This window comes from Plectropomus leopardus, chromosome 12 (genome assembly GCF_026936395.1).
Source record: "Plectropomus leopardus strain MGB_pleo_1.0 chromosome 12, ASM2693639v1, whole genome shotgun sequence".
Classification (NCBI taxonomy): Eukaryota; Metazoa; Chordata; class Actinopteri; order Perciformes; family Serranidae; genus Plectropomus; species Plectropomus leopardus.
Window position 1 is genome coordinate 13,725,637 of NC_142187.1, and position 20,714 is coordinate 13,746,350.

General features: G+C 41.5%; 2 protein-coding genes across 5 annotated transcripts; one reads left to right on the forward strand and one right to left on the reverse strand.

Moving 5' to 3' along the window:
* Positions 1–79: 79 nt before the first annotated feature.
* LOC121951073 (transmembrane protein 69-like) lies at positions 80–4,328 on the reverse strand. 2 transcript variants are annotated; one of them, XM_088085186.1, is made up of 5 exons: positions 4,102–4,328; positions 3,555–3,624; positions 3,375–3,402; positions 1,669–1,714; positions 80–838 (listed from the first exon to the last, which is right to left on the reverse strand). In XM_088085186.1, the coding sequence occupies exons 4-5, from the start codon at positions 1,705–1,707 to the stop codon at positions 131–133; spliced, it is 747 nt and encodes a 248-aa protein (XP_087941312.1). In that variant the 5' UTR covers positions 1,708–1,714; positions 3,375–3,402; positions 3,555–3,624; positions 4,102–4,328; the 3' UTR covers positions 80–130. The 2 variants fall into 2 exon arrangements, with proteins under 2 accessions (XP_087941312.1, XP_042353203.2); XM_042497269.2 differs by lacking the exons at positions 3,375–3,402; positions 3,555–3,624; positions 4,102–4,328 and adding an exon at positions 1,883–2,063.
* On the forward strand, positions 2,193–19,559 carry gpbp1l1 (GC-rich promoter binding protein 1-like 1). Of its 3 annotated transcripts, none has more exons than XM_042497268.2 (12): positions 2,193–2,387; positions 5,268–6,639; positions 7,184–7,298; positions 8,977–9,106; positions 12,913–13,241; positions 13,689–13,764; positions 14,790–14,986; positions 15,549–15,692; positions 16,243–16,398; positions 16,667–16,791; positions 17,848–17,950; positions 18,928–19,559. In XM_042497268.2, the coding sequence occupies exons 3-12, from the start codon at positions 7,239–7,241 to the stop codon at positions 19,096–19,098; spliced, it is 1,491 nt and encodes a 496-aa protein (XP_042353202.2). In that variant the 5' UTR covers positions 2,193–2,387; positions 5,268–6,639; positions 7,184–7,238; the 3' UTR covers positions 19,099–19,559. The 3 variants fall into 3 exon arrangements, with proteins under 3 accessions (XP_042353202.2, XP_042353200.2, XP_087941311.1); XM_042497266.2 differs by having other exon boundaries at positions 2,352–2,448; XM_088085185.1 differs by lacking the exon at positions 2,193–2,387 and adding an exon at positions 2,510–2,645.
* Positions 19,560–20,714: the final 1,155 nt, after the last annotated feature.

The window sequence follows — 20,714 nt, forward strand, 5'->3', positions numbered from 1 at the left end:
TTTCCTTTAAATGATGAATCAGAATATCAGCTGTGAAAAAGATATATCTAGAAAATGAAAGATGTCTGCACATCTGCACTGAATTTTACATTTTTATTAAGTGGCTCAAAGTACAAACTGTCCTCATCAGTCAGGTCTGAATCTCTTTGATCTTCTTCTCTGTGCAGTATTTTTTAATTGTCAAAGTAGCCACCAGTGAGAAGGTGGCGACCAGAGTGAGGAGGGTGCGCATGGCTTTGAACCAGGAGGGGTAGCCAGGCAGCAGGGTCAGGTCATAGTGCAGAGAGAGACCCAGTCCCATGATAACTACCAGGGCTCCCTCTGTAATATTGTCCCTGCAGAGCAGTGCCAGCCAGGCCAGAAGTGAAGGCACCACACTGTTGCCCAAGTTCATCCAGTCAGGCTGAGCAGGACTTCCAGCAGGGATGGCAAACCCCCAGCGGGCACCTCCAAGGAAGGAGACTATGGAGGCTCCGTAGACCACTTGAGCATACGCAAGTTCAGGGTAGAAGGACTGTGTGGCAGCCATCAGGAGAGGGGCAGACACGAACGGGATGAGCCCAGAGACACCGAGGTAGAGAGCTGGTTTGGGAGCCTGGGTGAGGGCCCTCAAACTGAAACCCTCTTTGCTGTTGTTGCTCTCTGTGGTGCCTCGTGAATTCCCGTGGCAGAGGCGTGAGGCAGACCAGCTCACAGGCCTGATACTCAACAACCTGTTGGTAGGAGGTAGTCTACATGGCATTACCACCGAGGAGGTTTGAGGGCCAAACAGTGGCTGAGCTTTTGTTGTGTAGTTTGGTGCTCTGGTTATCTGCTGAAGACATCTCCATACTGGAACCTGAGAATATATAAACATTAAAGAGTATGTAACAGTGGTGTAATTACCAAATTAATAATAAATTGTTATTTAAGTATTTTTTGGGAGTATCTATTCATTACTTGAGTTTTTTTTTATTTCTGTCAACTTTTACTTTTTATCCACTACTTTTCTTAAATAAAATGTATACTTTGGACAAATGTTGGAACGGGAGGAAAGGAAAAACTGGATTTTGTTCGTAAAATCCTTAATGTTGTAAAAACAGCCTTGCTTTTCTTCAAGTGTAATGTAGGCTTCATTCTTAAGGTGGTGTACATGTTACGAAGAAGTAAACATAATTCAAAATTTCTGACCGCTTGCTTTTTATTAACAGCATTTACTTTTATTTTCAATACTTAATTACATTCAGTATAATTAAAAAAAAAAACAGGTCTGATACTTAGATACATCAAATATCCGACTCTTTAAGACTTTTAGTCAAGTATTATTCTAACAGATGACTTTAGACTCTTCATAAGTCATTCTCTAGTAAGATATCTGTATTCTTATTTATAAATCCTGCCAGCATGTGAAGTATCTCTGTATTTAGATAGACAGATTGACAGACAGACTTTATTGATCCAAATTTGGGAATATATATATATATATATATATGTGTGTGTGTGTGTGTGTGTGTGTATATAATGGCAGCTGGTTATAGAGGCACTGCTCCTAAATAGAATATACATTATAAAGATCATACCACACAAATCAAAATACTAAATGCTAAGAAATATTAAGATATATTCTATTCATAAAATACAATATTCATAAGGCAGATGGAATTGATCAATGGTCAAATTCTGACTTACCCCAGAAATGATGCGTCTTCCAGATGCAAATCTACTCATTTTCAATCTGAAACGAGGCACGTTATTAATTAGTAACAAAACACTGCTCATATGGATATTTTATCCATGATATAAGTACTACAGGCTAGCTATTAGCCAGCTAGCAGCTATCAACCTGATGCAATACAGAGGTATCATACTGTAACAACCAATAACACACGGAAGTTTCTGTTACCTAAACGTTACCCTTTAATTTTTTGTCATTAAATGGTTTGCCACGGCCACTCCAGACACAATTACACGGAGGTGGTTGTTATAAAAGTTAGCGATTACTGGCTAAACTAAAGGTCGTTTGCAAGCTGCCATTTTATCGATGCTCGATTAAATGCCTGTCTACTAATGTGCTCAAACTGAATGATGACACTGGCTCTGATATCGACTGGTTTGGCTGTCAGTGGCGGGGGAGGCATTAAGTTATGTTCAAGATGGTAATATCCCGCTATACGCGCTATCTACATCGTGTTCAAGCAATAATTTGAGAAATATTTGAAAAATATAATGTCATAATGTCATGTGTGGACACGTTGTTTTTTCTGAATGTAAAATAATGTACATAAGTGGACTTTTAAGCTTTTCCGACTTTAAAAACACTGCGGGACCTCGTTGAGTTGCATAATCGTGACAGATCTTGAACGCATCATCGTTGAGGCTGTTCGAATCCCTCAGTGGCAGCGCCAGTGGTAAGAAAACCCAAACAAACATCAATAGCGTATTACTTACGGAGTTTACCATTGCAAAGAGGTACAATCTCGTTCATGTATCCATATTCTATGTATACTTTAATCATTCTGTATCGGAAGCGACGATGCTTCGGAGGAGGTACACGGTATCGTCATGAAACACTGCAAGTTAGCTCGCTAGCACTTAGCAAGCTGATAAATGTGTGCTGCCGCTGCTAAGGTAGCCATTTTGAAACTGTGTTGTTCCAACGAAGCCAGGTCTGTTTACCTCTATTGTATTTACGTGACAGCTGTTTAAATAGACTGTTTCAGCCACCGTGAGCATATTGAATACGTTTTTACTTTGCTAAGCCCCCTAACAACATCATTTCATTTCAACTACCTAGCAGTATTCGTTGGCTAACGTTACTTAACAGGCTGGTTAACGCCAGCTACTAGCTAACAAATGCTAACGTTAACCCTAGTTAACTAAGCAGAGTTAGCTAGCAGCAGAGTTAGGGCAGATCTGATAACCTTGTTAAGTTAGTGATTGACTGTTACGCAAACATCGCCTTGCGTCTTAATTTATTTCGATGCACTTTAATCCATAACATTACTCAGCTATTTAGCTTGGTGAAACGTGCATGTTACGTTACTTTGTGGTGAATTACTGCAGTGTTTGTGGACATGTGGGTTTGACACAGTGTGTAATAATAATACTCTGGGTACTTTCCGAAAAAAGTATTGCGTTGCTGTCATTCGTTTGAGTATTGTTTCACAGGGAAGCAGCGCTAAATGTCTGTGCTGCACATAGTAGCTCGGGTCCGTGGCAAACTCATTGATGTTGAGCTGTTACGTAATAGTTCAGTGGGAATACGTTGGTAACATGGTAACAGCGTGTTTGTGCATGTAGGGGTTAATTTTGTTTAGGTGATGGAGATGTAATCATATCGCATGGTTGAACAAGGGCTGGAGGATCGACTGTAAACCTCAGTTTCATGCACTCACCGTCAGGCCTGTTTGGATGCGCAGCAGTCTGGGGAGAAGTACCGAGGAAGAAAGTGTTCGAGTTATTTTTACACAGTTATAAATATTTCATTTACCAAAGCCGTCACAATTTTATAAAAGAGCCAGCTTTCTGCATGAAATGCCTCTGAGATCACTGAGTCATGATTTTTTCTCTCATACCTCTCATAATGTATCTGAAGTGTCGAAAGCAGTTTGTTGTAAAGCATGGTCTTGTCTCTTGCATTGGAAGCTGTTTTGAAGATTTTATTGATCAAGTTATTCAGTAAAGCAGGAGCATCTTGCATAATGTTTAGTTATGTGCACACAGCTATAGAGATCTCAAGGGAAATGTTAATTTTTGCTTAATTAATCAGTTTACTTAGTTGCCATTTACAAGGCAAACGAAATCTAATACAACACTCTTGCAATAAATCTGTTACAGACAGGTGTCGATTCAACTTAAGGATTATATTGGAAGTTGTAGTTTGTAGTGCCTTAACATTATGTTGATTCATAATGGAGGTTAGGGCTTCTTTCAGAGGATGCGCCTTCCCAGATTTTGTTTGTTTTGCCAAACCAAAGTTCATATAGTTCCAACATTGAATACCCAAAGCTGCTCTGATAAAAGCCATCATGCTGAAATGTTAGCATGTTTTCTCAGCCTGGCCGAAATGAAATTGATATCAGTGAAATTCATCCAGAAGATGTGTGTGATTGCGCTGCTTACCTTTGGCAGGGCTCGACAGTCCAGGTAGAGTTGCCAGGTTGCTTTTTGTTGAAACTGGAATCAATTCTTGGCCTTTAGTTGCCATCAGTGGCAACCACTTTTTTAACATAGAAAAACTAAGGATAGAAACTTAAAATACCTTTTAGGATTTGTTGCATTAGTGATAATGAAATATTCAGTCAGAACTGAAACCAGACAATGCTGCACAGGTGTTGGTGTGTTTACTTGTGTGCGTGTAGCCATCTGTTTTAGAGACAATGGAGAAGCTAATTATGTTAATTGACTCTAGGGTGAAAAGCGCAACCAACCTATCAACGGCGCAAACAAATGTGCTGACTTTTGTGACTGAACTGTCGGAGAACCAGATAAACCTGAATGAAAACAAAAATTTTCCACAAAAATTGTTAAGTCTTTGGAGGCAAAGTATCCCACCATCTTAAGCTGGATTTAAAAAAATATCCTGTAAAACACAACAAACACACACACAAACACACACACTGGAGATGCAATACCTTTGAGTGTTATATTGAAGGTAACACATTTTACCACAAGATATGTACTCTTCAGTGGTCCATTTATGATTCTTTGGTACTTAAATGTTGTAGTGTTGGCAGTGATAGCAAACAAGTCTTACCATGCACTATTCTATGTTTTTCTCTGAGATGTTTCCTTCTTTAAACTTGGAAGCTAAAGCTAGCTAGCCAAGGAGAATCAAGACTAGCCACTGCCATTGAGGCTCGGGAAAAATGAAGGGAAAAGACGTATATGACGCACATTTTAGTTGAGGAATTAACATTTTTTATTCAGTGCACAGGCTACACATTTATACAATTGTCAAATGTAAAAATCACCTAAGGCCCGCAACAACGATGGATGAAAACGTTTATGATTTCCTTTTTTTTTTTTTGTGTGTGTTTGGTTTTTTTTTGTCAAAGCGACATTGAGCCACTGGAGATGAGCTAAGGAGTCGCAGGTTGTCTACCATTGATGTAGCTTAATGAACACTGAACAGTTTTAAAAAATCAGAATGATTACTTTAGATATTAAGTCATAATGTAGGATTCTATTTCCAGGACTTGTGTATTAATTTCTATTAGTTAAGATAAGTGCACTGACTGAACTTTGAGATATGTTTTCTAAACGAAGGCTGTTTTTGTGTAATGCAGGTCCGGTGTGTTCCTGTGCAGATACCAGTGAACCCTCAGCAAGAAAACGAGACACTGCAGTGCTGAAACCTCACGTTTGAGCAAAAAACTTATTAAAGAACGGAAGGAAAGACCGGATTCACAAAATTTTGGATGCATGCTATTTTCATCTTCTTTTTTTTCCAACTGAGAAAAAGAAGTTGATTGAGCTTTCTTGAGGATTTCTTTTTAGATGAGTTTGATTGCTCTTGATGGACTCTTGTGCATCACATGACACGAGGACCTTTTGACTCTGTGGAAGATTTTTTGTTTATCTCCTGAGCTTGCATATCTATGAAATCAGAGTTACACCCCAAATCTGCTTCAATCAGAAATCTGCAGATAATTAAATGGGCGCCTTACAAATGTGATATTAAAACACACAAAGACAAAAGCAGCACTAGAATGCATCATCTAGCATCATCTCTATTTCACTAACCAAAACTGAAAATGACGGCAATGTAACATAGGGTTTTACTTCCTTCATTGTCATGTGACTTTGAACCTTTGCGCATTATTTTCTTCAAACTCAGACAGTCTTTTTCATCAGTTTAATGAGGTGAGCAGTGACCTCCATTGCCAATAAAAGACTGTCTCTGAACTCATTTTTCTTTTCTGCATGCGTTTCAGTAGATCTTAAAATGATTCGGTAAAAGGTGAGTCGACGTAAACACATACTGGCACGCAGTGTGGCAGGACAACACCTGTCCGTCTCCCCTCATCTGGTGTCAAAGTGGAACTGCTAAACAAACTGCTGTCCATGTTAGAGGGCAGACATCTTTCACAGACTGCTTCCTTGTATTAACAATAAGACAACCTGGCTCATCTTCACAGACACATCGCTCGTCAAATCAATTCATTTTGCCATTCAGCATCAAGTCCAATCAGTCTTTCTGTTGTCAATAAGGGCAAATGGCTCAAATGAATTGGTAAAGGATTCAATCTGCTTTGAAAAAAAATCACCTGGACTGGAAACAGTAGCATTCGGAATTCATCAGAGACGTGACCTCCACAGGAGCTGTGTGGGAATCTGGTTCAAGAAAGGAGACTCTGTCACAGCCCTCTGCGCTTCTACTTTGAAATCTACTTCCTGCTCGGTCAGTTCTCTGGATCGCCATTCCAGATCATTCCTGCGACCTTTTGACCCATCTCCAAGTGTTTCACCCTGGACGAAGGGAGCTGCCTCTGGGGCAAGGGGCTGTGCTGTCCTGGAGGTGGTGGAGAGGGGGTTGTCGGTGCGCCACTCCCCGTCTGTCAGTGCACACACTCTGTGATCAGTGCCAACAGGCCTGAGGAACCGAGCCCAGCCGGACCGAGAGAGGAGGCAGAGGACTTCAGAGCCACAGACTCTGGGGTAATGATAAAGTTTCACCTCACTGACTTGGCTCCTGTAAACATGCATGCACTAAATAGCTTTAAAATAAACTGCTGTCATTTGGTCCCCTACAAGTCAACATTTTGTACATAGCAAGCGTTCATTTTCCACCTTGTACACATAATGGTTTTCAAGAAAAATGTGAAAGTTAGGCAGAATTAAGCATGACGAGCCATACAAATCGATCACATCCACACGTTGCAAAATCATACTTGTATTATGCTGCACAAAATATTTTCCATCCAGGCTGTCATCCAGTTATCAGCTTCACAGGCACAGCTGCAGCAAGTTTGAGATTTGTTGTTTTCTGCTAAGAATAGACTCTTTGTGGCTCTTGAGGGAGACCTTTACACTACGAATTTCTAAATAACTGCAGGTAGACCAAACACTTGAAAGACATGACATGAAATCAAAGATGGAGGGATGTAAGAAAATCTGATTAGTGTTTCTGAGCTTGAAATAGCTAAATCTGGATTTAAAAAAAAAAAAAGATGTCATTCCTGCTGTACGTTTCTTTTGTCAGATCCTGGCCATGAGGTTTGATGCCTCGATCCACTGACCGGAAACACTGGACCTAAATGGCGCAGCATGACTTTGTCCCTGCCTGGCTTAACTTCTCCACGCCCCAGCCTGCCAAGGTGTGTGTGTATGTGTGTGTACACTGTGTGTGTTTGAGCATGTGCCAGTTGATTACAGGGGGAAAAAAAGGGAAATAAAACAGACAGAGCTTGAAATTGTAACTTGTCAGTGACATTGCTCTAGCACCTGATGTGATTGTGTGCCTGTACACCTGTGTGTGTGTGTGTGTGTGTGTGTGTGTGTGTGTGTGTGTGTGTGTGTGTGTGTGTGTGTGTGTCAGCGACGAGTCACCCTCAGGGACTGACAGTGCAGTCAGCACATGGTTCAGCAGAGGGTCACCTATTTGTTTTGTATCTTCATGAAACAGACTGATGACGGAAGAAAAAAAACAATTTTAATAACATCAAATGACAATTAACCATACACGGGGATGTTTTTTTTTTTAATGGACAGCTTTTGAGATTTAATTTAATTTTAATATTTTTTTTGGTAATAGACAAGCAAGAGCTGCTGAATATCATTTGTAAGCGAGCTTTGTTTTTTCTCATGTTTTTAGTGGTTTCTCATGAGAATGTTTAACTAATTTAACTAAATAATCATGAACATTGATAAGACTGTTGACTGCACTGACCAGCTGAGCTACAGTGTGTTTAAGTTGTTTCAGACTGCCTGAATCTTATTCTCACTCACAAAGGCTCAGATTGACTCCGACAGGAGAAAGCGCAATTCACAGAGGCAACACCAGAGTTATTTTTACTGCCTGGCATAAATTGGGACGTGGCTGCAATTTAGGGGTCTGGAACCAAACTGTATCAGCCACATTTAGTTTAGATTGAATATTGTACAAAATAGTAAGCCAGAAATATTGCCTCTTAAGAGTAGAATTGGGGAGGCGGGATTGCAAATGGAGAGAAATGGTTGGATTGATTGTGTCCTTCATTTGGGAAAGTATTGACTGGTCTGACTGTCCACTTGAGACTGTGAATGTGTCTGAATCTCAGTGTAATCTGTGAGCGAGGAGATTGACCAGCTAAGTGTCCTGTCTGTGAAATCAAGACTCAAGACAGAGAAACAAGTGCACAGTCACTGTCCTGCTGACACATGACTTCACCTCAATGTCATTTGTCTTCAGGGATTAGTCTGGATACGCATGCCAGGGTTGGAGCTGCAGTTTATTCTCCTGCCGTAGGTTTTCTGTACATCAAAGTGCTGTCTGTCATCTGTAGAAGTGATAAAAATTCCTTGAGATGATGCTTGCAGGGATGGGCTGAAGAACAGTCTTACTTGATCTTTGAACCTCAGCTGACGACAAAGATATGATTCAGATGAATAAGAGCATTTGCAGTTGGCATTATGAAACACACAGCTGTGTCAGTGCAATGACTTTAAGATCTTATTGGCTTCCATAGCTACACATTTCTAATGATAAAGCATTCAAAGATTGTTTTCAGTTCCTATGATGTCTATTTTTACCCCTAAAAATAGATCCCTACATTGACAGTTTCACTTAGAGTTATTTAAGTTCTTTGAGGGAGTAAGAGATGAACTCAGGATTATGCCAATCTAAGTTCTTCACAAGGACAAAGATAAAGTAGAGGGAAAAATGTCCTAAAAAATGGTAATTTCTGTTTCTGTAGTTTTCTGGTCTTTTGTGTCGTCAGTTGCACATGGTTTATTGTCCACCATGTCAATGTAGAGCCCCACTTTGACTGACCTTGTCCCCTTTGTGTTCTCCAGTCCCCTGCTGCCAACCTTGAGAAACAAGGTGAGCCCCACCACCACAGAGACGGCAGAACCGCTGTAAGCCGCCGCCGCCACAACTCCTCTGATGGCTTCTTTAACAACGGCTCGTTGCGCGCTCCAGCAGGTAACTGTTCAGGACAAATGCCCTCTTGTTGTTGACCTTGTTGTTTTATTACAGAGCTAACTGTGAACTAGACAGAGGTTTAATCGTCCTCAGAGACTAACTAACTAGTTCTGTCACTCACAAAGATCATTCAGTGGTTGAACTGAGCAGGGATCAGAGACTCTGCTCGATGCACCTTGTATTACATCATAAGTGAAGAAGTAGCTGGAGCTGTTTTCTTTTTTTTTTTACTTTACTGAGCCAGAGAAGAAATGGCAAAATTCAGCTGCTGTCATCGTAAGGACAGAGGAGACAGACTGCGGATGAGAAAATCAGACAGTGAATGGTTATTATTACCACAGACTGCTCATCTTGAAAAGAATGCTTTTACACCTTTTCAACACCTGGCAAGAACAGGGGTTTCAAACATATGGTCTGCGGGCTAGAATGTGCCTGACAAAGGGTTCAACCCGACCCACTGAATGACTTTGTGCACCAGATATGAAGCACTTGTGAAGGCTAACGCCTAGTTCACACTTGAGGCGGAACTGTTGCAAAGCACGCCAATTTCTCTGGCGTTCAGGCCGCTTGCTTTCACTGGCCATTTTAAGCAGTCAGACAGTTCACACTGGATGCGTTGCGGCCCCCCGAGCGCCGTGGCAAGCTCACAGTCTGCAGCGATAGTTTCGGCGTCTGGTCTATTATTTCTGCAAGCAAATCTGGCAGAAAAGCACACAAAATACACACACACATGCACTCACAGACACGGTTACACAGCCAGAGACACACAGGCAAGCAGGGACAGAGCTCTCTGTGTGATAAGAGAGGAGCAGAGAAGGAGAATTGCTGCAGACCAGCGCAGAGAAATACGCTGAGAACAGCCAGATGACCGCTGATGGGTGGCTGCGGGACACAACATATTGGGGCGCTTTGGCATCCCTTGTGAATGCGGCGTAACAAGTCTTACTAACAAACAGCAGATGAGCAAACTGCGGATCCCCATAGCGGATGGAGCCTGAATGTTTTGTCAGATATACTATGAGTGACAGAAACATTCAGGGAGCCTATTGAACCCTGATCAAGTCTGAGGATCGATCTGCTTTTGCTATGAATATAGGTTGGAGGCACAGAGATTTGAGAAAACTGAGCCAAGGTGAGCAGTTTTTCAAGCAGGCAGCACATAGCTTAGCGTGTTCGCTGACGCATGAGGCAGGTCAGGACATCTTTATTGGGAATAACTGAAACAATCTAATGTTCGCTCATTCGCATCAAATGCAGTTAGGAATCATGAAAGAGGTGTCAGATTTCAGGAGCAAGCTAAACGGTGTGTTTCATGAAATATGCTGCTTCAGGGGTTTTCCGCCCAGACCAAACAATAAATACATATTGTGGTCATATTTAAAGATAATGAACATTATGCAAAGTATCATCAATCAGCAGCTTCAGAGCAAAATAATCTGTGTCAGTTCCTAAGGCACTAGTTTATAAATTGTTTGTGAGGCAGGGGATAACCTAACCTGCCTCCTCAAAAGCTTCCACTTTTATTTGGCATGATGATGCCAGCATTACTCCACAGCAGTGGAAATGTATGGAAAAACACTCATGTAAAGACAGCAGACTGACTGAATGGAAATACATACAAATGATTGAAATTAAGACATCCAAGGCATTTCATCGTCTGTTGTGTAAATGGATGAACGTTTTCAGAAAGGGAAAGATTCGGAGGTGTTGTTATTTATAGGTTATTATGCAATGGGTTTTACTGGTCCAGCCCACTTGAGATCAAATTGGGCTGTATGTGGCCCACGACACCCCTGGGTTAGAATGAGTCTCAAACCAGCTCCTGAGGTGATTCATTATAAAGACAGATGCTGAAATTGAACACTGAGCTTTTGTTGAAGCTTGTTATGAGTGATGGTTACACAAGTAGAATTTGGATTATAATTGAAAGCTCGCTACTTTTATCTATGAGAAGAACCATTTTTTTATCAAGCTTTCCTGATAGAGATAATGCTGGCTATGTTTCAAACATTTCATCAGTCATGACAAGTTCTAGTTAAGTCATTGTGTTGGACTTTCAGTGTGCAAAGTTGAAGATGATGGCGAGCAGCAAAGCTCTGCTGAAAGAGGATATAATTGAGGTCCCTGTCGTGGAAAAGGACATAATTGAGGCCACCTGCTCAGAAGTCAGTGGTGTTGTAGCAGCCTTGCAGGCAGCAGACAGGTGGCGTTGGAGTCCTATCTCCCTTTGAGGCTTCCTTTTACATGACATATCGCCTCTTGTACTCACACTCATTCTCACCATCTGTCCTTTCTCTTGATATTATCTGATTTTATCAAAAGTACAGATCAGTTTCTGTACTCTGCATGTAGACGGCATTGCTCTGCTGATGCCTGTGGTTCGGTGTGCGAACGTAGACTTGCATTAATGTGGTTCCAGTTTTAAAATGGCAGTTCATTGTTGCTCATCTCCTCCTGAGTGAAACGAATGCTGAAGATCCACCAAGCTGCTGTATTTTGGTGAAATCTCACTTTTCCATTCAGTGTGTTTTGTTTCTGTTTCTATAGAGTTGTTTTTCTGGATGAATGGTTTTGATATGATGATCAGCTGTAACATCAGCATGCATTCAGGTTCAGTGGCAAAATTTCAATCCCGTGTCCAAGCAGTAATCTAGAGTAAGTTAAGCTTCGTGTTTGACAGGTTCTTCACCGAGTTGTCCTTACAGTCTCGGGGATTTTTCACCATTGACCCTCACTTTTCTTTGCCTTTTCTTTTTTGATTCTCAGCTTCCAAAAGCAGAAAGGCAGCTTTATGTGTCTCTACTTGCTTTTTGTGTGAAGTGCCAGTCAGACACAAACAGCCGGTGTGTAGAAAGTTAATGGTGAAGTGTTAGTTATTAGGCTAATAACTCACAGAAACATTGTGTGTAATAGTCCACCTGTCACCTTCTTTTCTCCTCTCTCTGTCGCTTTCTCTCTTTTCATTTCAAACACACACATTCACACACACCATGGAAAATGCCGCAGCACTCGGTCTTTGTCTCTGTTCCCGACCCTCTACTTGTGCTCTCATTGACTGTAAGTCAGTGACAAATTTCGTGGGAGTTCAGATATGAAGCATTCTGGAAATCTGGAGTGCGCCCGTGATGCATCGGTTAGCCTCTCAGCTCGTGTCTTTGTTGACGTGTAGTGCTCGAGAGCTGAGATCTGGGGCATTTGTCAGGAACCTTCAAAATCTCTCAGCAAGTGGAAAATTCAGGGCTGAAGTCATGTAGTGTAAACTCAGCCTTACTAACTTTGCCTTTTAACCAAAAACATTAACAGATGGACTTAAAACATCAGAATCGACCTCTTTATGAATTTGACTCATGAGGATTTCCAGTATTTTCTGTATCCACATCGTCAACATTGTCTGCCTTAGTGTTTTCAGTTTGTTATGCACAGAACAATACAAATATCTTGTGCGTGGATTCAGAGTCTCAATTCTAAAAATGTTGTCCTGTCCAATGTTTCTCATATTGGAAATAACACTGAGTCTCAGCTGACATTTTGCTAGTTGCCCATCCAGCTAGCAGGGAAGCAGATGTTTTAATGCTTACCACTTCTGCTGGTGAAGGCCATTCAATAAACTTTCTTACAACAGAATTATTGATCTGTTTTGGTTTCATTAGTTTGTGCTCTAAATTAGTGAACACTGTTCAGCACTGAAAAAAGACTTAAGTTGTTCAGATAAACCTTACTGGTCTGTCAAAGCCACATGTCGCTGGTACTCAGCGCTTACTGAAGCATAATGACATCACTCTTGTACATCTGTTCTCTCTCATAAGGTGACGGATGGCAGCAGCCTTCTCTGCTTCTGAGGCATGACTCTGTGGACTCGGGGGTGGCCAAAGGAGGGCATGGTGGGCTGGCAGGGGGCTCCTGTTGGAAGGACACACCCAGCTGGCATGGAGCGTCGCGGGGTCCCCAGGACGGCCACCACCACCAGGGACGCCACCCCAAACGGGTAGGAGGCGACAGGGACAGGCAGGCGGGGCACCGGCAGCGCAATGGCAACTTTCATCCCCGCAAGGGCACCTCGTACCAGGACAAGTTCCCCAACGAGGAACGCAAAGACGGCAAGGACGACAAGCTGAAATTTGTGGAAGAGGACTTTGTGAGTAGATAACCTTCACTGGGTTTTCTAAAGCGTGCTGATGACCTTAACACAGTTCTTCAATGACAAAGCTCTGTTGAAAGATTCGTTGAGTCAGTGATGAAGCTTTTTAGATCATTTCATAAAAAGGGCTCAGCGTGAAGTCCGCTGTGAATACAGACTGTAGTTTTAGGAAAACAGTTATTGTTCTCTCTGCACCTTACCTGAAATAATCAGAGCTTATGTCAGAAACATTTTCACTTTCCATTTCACATTTTCTCCCCATACTTACACTGTGACAAAAACTGCAAATTCCACAAGTATTATGCATCACAAGACTTTCCCGTCGCTGACTCATCAGGCTTAATCTTGTCGGCAACAACATGCTCAGATTCTCAGATGCTGACATAACTTTGTAATAAAACATTTGAATGCTCAGTAGTTAATGCAGGTGTTTTGTCTTTTCAGCCTTCTCTCAACCCTGAAACAACTGGAAAGCCTGGGACTCAGATGCGAGCAGTGGCTCCCCATGCTGGAGTTTGGGGTAAGAGCTCACGGTCCAGATTGAATTTAAATTCTTGAATCAACAAGAGACAGTCAAAAAGGTTTAATGTTCTGTCTGACAGGTTCTAATCCTTAACTTTGTAAGAGTGATGATTTTGACAAAATGATCAGTTTTACTTTTAGTCTTTAGAAGTTGGTTTAAAGTCACATTTTAGTCTTTTGCGTCTTGTTTCAAAGTCTTTTTTAGTCGTTTGCGTCTTGTTTCTTGTGTCAAAATTTAGGCTTTATAATGAGTCTAATTTATGTCAGTGTTTCAGTCATAATTTGTTCAGTTCACTCTGCAGCAAAATCTGGAGACCAAAACGTCCCCCAGAAGCACACTGCACAGCATGTTTACTAGGAAAAAAAAAACAAAAAAAAACAAAAAACAACTGCTCGACTTGAAGGTATCTCACTCAACTGAGGGGTCTCTGATTGATGACTCGAATCTCTGCCTTTAAGGGGCATTCAAACTTTTTTCATATCCTATAGAAATTATGCCATAAGTTATTTGTGTTAATACTGCTTTATAATACTGATATTATGAGGTCTTCTATTAAATTTGATGTCTGTTTCACTCAGTAAAACTATAAATAAACATCAAGTTTATTCACTTAACATTGAGCTGATCTTAATGCAGAATTATGTTCAATGTTTGCCTTATTAGTTAGTGTCTGTTTGTGAGTAATAAGAGATCATAAATCATCATTAAGAAGGAGTAGATGTTTACTTTAAGCTAACTCAGCGCTGTTCAATTTAACAATATCTTTACAATATCTCAAACTAAACACTGATGCATCTGGTTAGAAAGAGGCGGCTCCTGTGATCTTACTTAGGTCACCCTAAGTAAGATCAGAGCCAACTACTTCGTAATTTCACCGCAGTTTTTGTGTCAATATTTTTTCATTTACATTGTCATTAGAAATTATTTATTCATGGTATAATAGAACATCAGCTGATACTTGTTGTCAAAATTTGACAGGATGAAAACTGCATTGTAACATTGCATGACTGATCACGTTCCAGAAAACCCCCCGAGTGGCAAACAGATGGTGTCCAAGATGCTTGTTATCAAGAAAGTTTCCAAGGAGGACCCCAGCACAGCCTTCTCTGCGGGGTTTGCCACTGCTGGCGCCTTGCCCACCAACGGCAGCAAAGCTCCCATTGCAGGCTCCAGCGTCTACAAGAACCTGGTCCCAAAGCCTGCTGTGGCCCCCACCAAAGTACGACTTACTGTGCACATTTGCATTAAGGGAAAACTTAAGAACGTTTCATCCTGGATCCTATTTTCCCATTTTTTTTCTGTATTAGTGACTAATGGAAACAACAATTTTGGTTCCATTACTGAGTAAGAGACCACAAAAGAGGCTGCAATGTCTTCACACCGTTTATTTATGTCCACTAAAAGTGGTTGTTTCCTTCTCTGATTGGCTCACATTTGTATTACAAGCATTTTACAACATAATAGAAAGGATCCCTACAGAGATGTAAAACGTTTTTCTTAACCTTTTATGCAGTTCATTGTTGTCGTCTTGTAACAATTCAACTCACGGGTGTAGCCCTTCTGCTCAGTACGGAATCAATTTTTAAAAATTGGCTCCATTAGTTACCCAGGCACAAAAATATGGGGAAATTGGGTCCAGGTTGAAAAATAATAAAGTTTCCCTTTTAGTAAATACCAGGCTTTGCACATTGTATGTCAGTACCAGTTACACAGGAGCCATGCTGTTATGTAAGCCATCTTTCTGTCTGTGACAAACACACACTACATGTACTCTCTTTTAGAGCACCCAGTGGAAATCCGGTGGTAGAGAGATCACTAAGTCTGGCCTTCACATGCCGGGCCGAGATTCAGTCTTCACCAGCCCCGTCTCTGCAGCCAAACCCAGCACCCCAGTCAGTGCACCACAGCACAACACCCCGAAAGAGGTGAGGACAGTTGGAAAAAGACAAATATATAACTTCATTCAGGGATTTTCCAACCCCAATACGATGCAGTCTACTCAGACTCCTTACTGACATGTAAAACTGCGGAGCGAGCGGACACGTGAAACTCCAGCGTAACAGTCTGTGTTGAACTCTCAGTCCTTATGACTGCGTGCATGACTGTGTGAGTAAATCACAGGTTTTGTCTAACCATAGTAATTATGTGTTAGTGTGGTTTGTGACTGAGATGCTTACTCACAAATGCACGTGAAGTTTTCCTTTGCAGCAGTGTATGTGCTCTGTCTTCGGTTGTAAAATGTTATCATAAACTGTAATGTTCAAAAACACTGAACAGCATGTCTGCAACTACATTTTTGGTGCAAAATGTTTTAAGACGGCATACATTTGGCTCTGCTTCTTATAAATTTTACTTGCCAAATAAATTTTAAAGCTGATAAATGGTGTCTCAGTGGAAAAAATAATTATGTTAACTTGCTTTTTTTTTCTTCTTCCGGTCTCTGTCTTTCTTCCTGTCACACTGTCACACCTGCAGCACCCTTCCAGCACGACTCCTCCCATAGACATTGCCCCGTCGAGGCTGAAGCTGATGCGGCGTGGTCCGGACCGCAAGAGTGAGTTCTTGCGAGCTCTGAAGGACGAGGGCACTGGAGAGCTGACGACGAGCAGCAGTCCGGGAACATCAGGGGAGGTAGGGCAGCAGTTTGGCTTCATTTTCAGAATCCGCATCACACAGAACAGCATAGTAGTTACAGGTCATGACAGAGTAACGAAAATGCTCCATTGAAGAGAGCTTTTGTGCGACAGACTTATTACAAGTTTTGTCTGCACATAAAGAACAGCTAGTACATTCAAGTCTGAAAAATTGCTAAATTTAGCAACTAAATGTTGCAAAACATCCAAAGGAAATACACATTTTTGCCTTTTTCATTAATGTGTTGTTGTGTGAATATTCTCAGGGTGAAAGCAGCACCCCAGAGCCCAAAGCTTACAGTGAGGAAGTCTGCCATGAGAACGGTCTGTCCTACTCCCTCAGTGACTCAGACACCGAACACCTGTCCAGCTCCCTGGAGGCAGAGCACAGGTAGGACACTGCTCACCTCGCACAGGAAAAACCACTGTATCTCCACAGCTCCATTAGTGCTGTGCCAGCGCTCGAGTCTGGCTGAACCCATCCTAATTCTGCACTTAGGGAAAAAAATATTTGTTTTCTTTAAATCGCCTTGGGCGCTGCTAAAGTCCAGTTTACACTGTGCGATTTTGGGCTGTTCCAGATAAAAGATGACCAACATGAAAGAAACATGGCAATATCTTTGGTCGTGGCTCTAAGCGGTGGTCCTGTGTCGCACAGTGAGACAGGGTCAACAATGGCTGTTGTCACAGTCTTGTGATCAAAGAAAGCCTGGGATAAAATATCTGACAGTCAGAAATTTGGGATGACCGTCTCACTGTGACTGCTGTTACGACCTCCGTCTCCTAACCAACCAACAGAAATGCGGCATGAAATGATGCACTGATCAGCGCAACGCTGGCGCTAAATGCTAATAGATGCTCAGAATTACTTGGAGCTCTTGTTGCAAAATTGGCTTGCCAGGTTGGACTCTTTTCCCCAGGCACAACCGCGTCCACATCCTCCTCCTCTTCTTCAGACTTTTTTTGGCACATATTAATGCCACAATAGCGAAGGCTCGCTTCATGTATGTTTTCTCTTACTACTACAGCGGCATAGATGGATGACATGAATAGATGTACATGATAGCCTGCTGTTCAGTAGGCGTTGTCATCATACAATCTGCATGAATCAAGCTTGATGTCTGCAGACATGCAAGTTTAAAAGATCCATGTCACACCGTGTAGCTTGCACTAAACTTACAGCGTACTAGAATGCTAAAATCTCACCGTTTGTTGGAGGTTTAATGTCAGGATGAAGCAGCTGTGTCCTTGTTCACACGCAGGGAGGTGAACCTTGGCTAAATCTTACATAACTCCGTCTGAAGTAGGTATGGCTACATCGTGTGAGATAGACTAGGACAACACTCACTGACCTTGTACACACACTCGCTCTCTGTCTGTCAGTCTCTCTCTCTCTCTCTCTCTCACACAACAATCAACTAAGCAGAAAATGGCTGTGCCTTCTTAGGTTGCTGAAGGCCATGGGCTGGCAGGAGTACCCAGAAAATGATGACAACTTCCTGCCTCTGACAGAGGACGAGCTGAGAGAGTTTCAGACTAAAACCGAACAGGTGAGCAATCAGAAAAACGTCTTGAGTCACTGAAGGGCCTTGTGTCTGTAACCCTACTTAAAGGGAACCTGTTATGGTCATATTCAGGATCAGACTTTGATATGGGGTTTCTAATAGAGCAAGTTCACGTTATAAAGTTGGTGTGCAGAACCGCCCCCCTTCCTTCTGGAAATTAGAGTGGTAGAATTTGACGTATTATAAGCCTACCTCAACACTGTTGAGGTAGGCTTATAATTTATGCCTGCAGGTGAGCCTACTGCGTTTCATTCACTGCTAGAGGTGCTTTTATTATTTATTTATTTAATCCTTCCTCCGAAGGACTAGTTTCTTCTGTTTTCCATAAAAATCTTGATTTTAAACTGACAACAGACATGGTATCAGAAGACATCATCAGAATCACACACATACAGATGGAGCGTTGAAAAAACAAAACAAAATTTAGTGCCAAACAGAAAAAGACAACAAAATCAAAGCATATTTGAACATAAATCAATTAATCTCTTCCCAACTTTGCTTTGGGTGGTTGACATAAAAACATCACTTCCGGGGAGCCTGTGCTGTAAAGTCATTACAGACACCCGACAAAAAACTCCAGTATGTGTGAACTTGTTTGGCAAGGACTTAAATCTAATGGACTTATATTCATAGTCACGCAGTTTGGCTTTGTGTTCAAAAACACTTAATTTTCCTCAAAATGTCTTTCTGGAACACCTGTATTATTAGCAGAATGAACACTTGCAGTAGCGAGCCTGGAGCAGCTGCACATGTAAAGAAAGAACAGTTTGGAACGGTATTCAGAATGATCTTAAGCCTGAGGGTTTTTGCTCACAGACATTACTTTTGAAACTTTGGCCACATGTAATATGAACATCCGACATTGTATTTATGTGGCAGAAAACAAGGAAAAGCACATGAGGTGTCCTTTATTATATGTGATAAATACACACACACACTAATTGTCTGTGTCCTTTGACCAGCTGAAGAGGAACGGCATGCAGAGGAATGGGGCTCTCCCGAGGGCGCGGGGTGTGACCCTCCACTTCACCCCCTGGAGGAGTGTGGCGGAGGCGAACGTCGAGGAGGGCTCCGAGTCCGAAACCAGTAGCAGCAGCCAGACCTCTGATGACGACGACTGCATCAAATCCTAACGTGGCTTTACGGAACAAAAAAAACCAACAACAACAACACAACAGCCAACACAACATCCCAGCAAGCAATCCCCCTCTTCCTCTCATCTTTGTTTTTAGAGCACCATTTTGAATTTCTTTTGTTTTGATTTTTTTGTTGTCATTCTTGCACAAGGGAAAAACCAATCATATCCCAGTGAAGGGGGAGATTCCTGCTCCGCCAGACGTCGTTTTCCCTGCGTTTCCTCCTTCACTGCAGTCCTAGCCCTCTTTGAATCCCCCCATCCCCTCCCCCCTCCCCCTCTTCCTTTTTCTTCCTCGCTTTGTGGAACTGACGTGTTCATCAAGAAAAGAAGGGCAATGAATGCACACTTGATTCTGCTTTAAACAGACTAACTCATTTCATTGATGATGCTGATGACACATTATTAATGATATTAATAAAAATTGGTTCCTGACAAGCTGATATGTTTCAATATGAATCTGCCTACTGTGGTGCTTGAGTCCACACAGAGTTCACTTTTTGTAGGTCACTTGTAAAATCCCACATTGTTCCCACACAGCCCTGTAGGGAAACTCTTGACTCTTACAACATAATGAGTTTGATCACTAAAATGCTGCACTTTGTAAAGATGTAAAGTTCCCTGAAAAGAGCAACAAATGGAGCATTTCCCACTTAAACGTTTTCCTTGTTTTGAATATAATTGGTGCCTATATTGACCTACTCAAAGAGGGATTGTAGCTTTGAAGGGCAGGATTCCCATGGTCATAGAAAACCTGTAACATTATAGAATTTCACAATAATATTTTCCAGGCCTGGTCATGAAATTTGTAAAAAAAAAAAAAAAAAATCATTGAAAAGTTTTGGAAAAGTGGAATTTTTTCATCTATATGAAATTATAGTAAACTTACGTGAATAACCTTCCACTTAATGTAACATGACGGCAAATTTAATTTCTGTAGCTTTCAACATAATGTAGCTCTAAATGCGTTAATATGTGACGTTTTGTTTACCATCATGTACTTTTTTTTTCATTTTCTCCCCATGCTCTGTCTCTCCCTTCATGTACTCTAACTAGCTTATATTATGTTTGAATTCTGCCAGGCGAGTTTGGAAGAAAAAAACATTTTGGGTCCTAAAAAGTCATGGAAAAGTTTAGAATTTTTTTCCATGATAATGTGTGGGAACCCTGTGAAGGGATAGTCCTTTTTTTTTTTAAATGGGGTTGTATGAGGTGCATAGTCAGTGTATTACCTACAGTAAAGGATGGTTATCATGCCCCCAGTTTGGAGAAGCAGGCAGGAGTACTGACACAGAAGCTAAGTGATGTACTGCTGTGGAGGGAGGCAGCAGTAAAATGTAGTTTAGCCATCCAAAAAAAGGCCCTCCTAAAAATTATTATGGATGTATTAAGAGAACTCGATACAGAGTTAGAGGCAAGTCCCCATTCATTCCTAAGAAAGTTGAAAAGTGGTGAATGAAGCCATAAAGTACAACTTCTGGGGGTAAAATTACATTCTGCATTGTTGAACCCGTAAAACAGGCAAACTTCTGGTTTAACCCTATGCTAACATGAATGTTGACAAAATGATTTAACTGTCTGTCTCCTCTAGACTTTGAAATGTTATTGGATTGA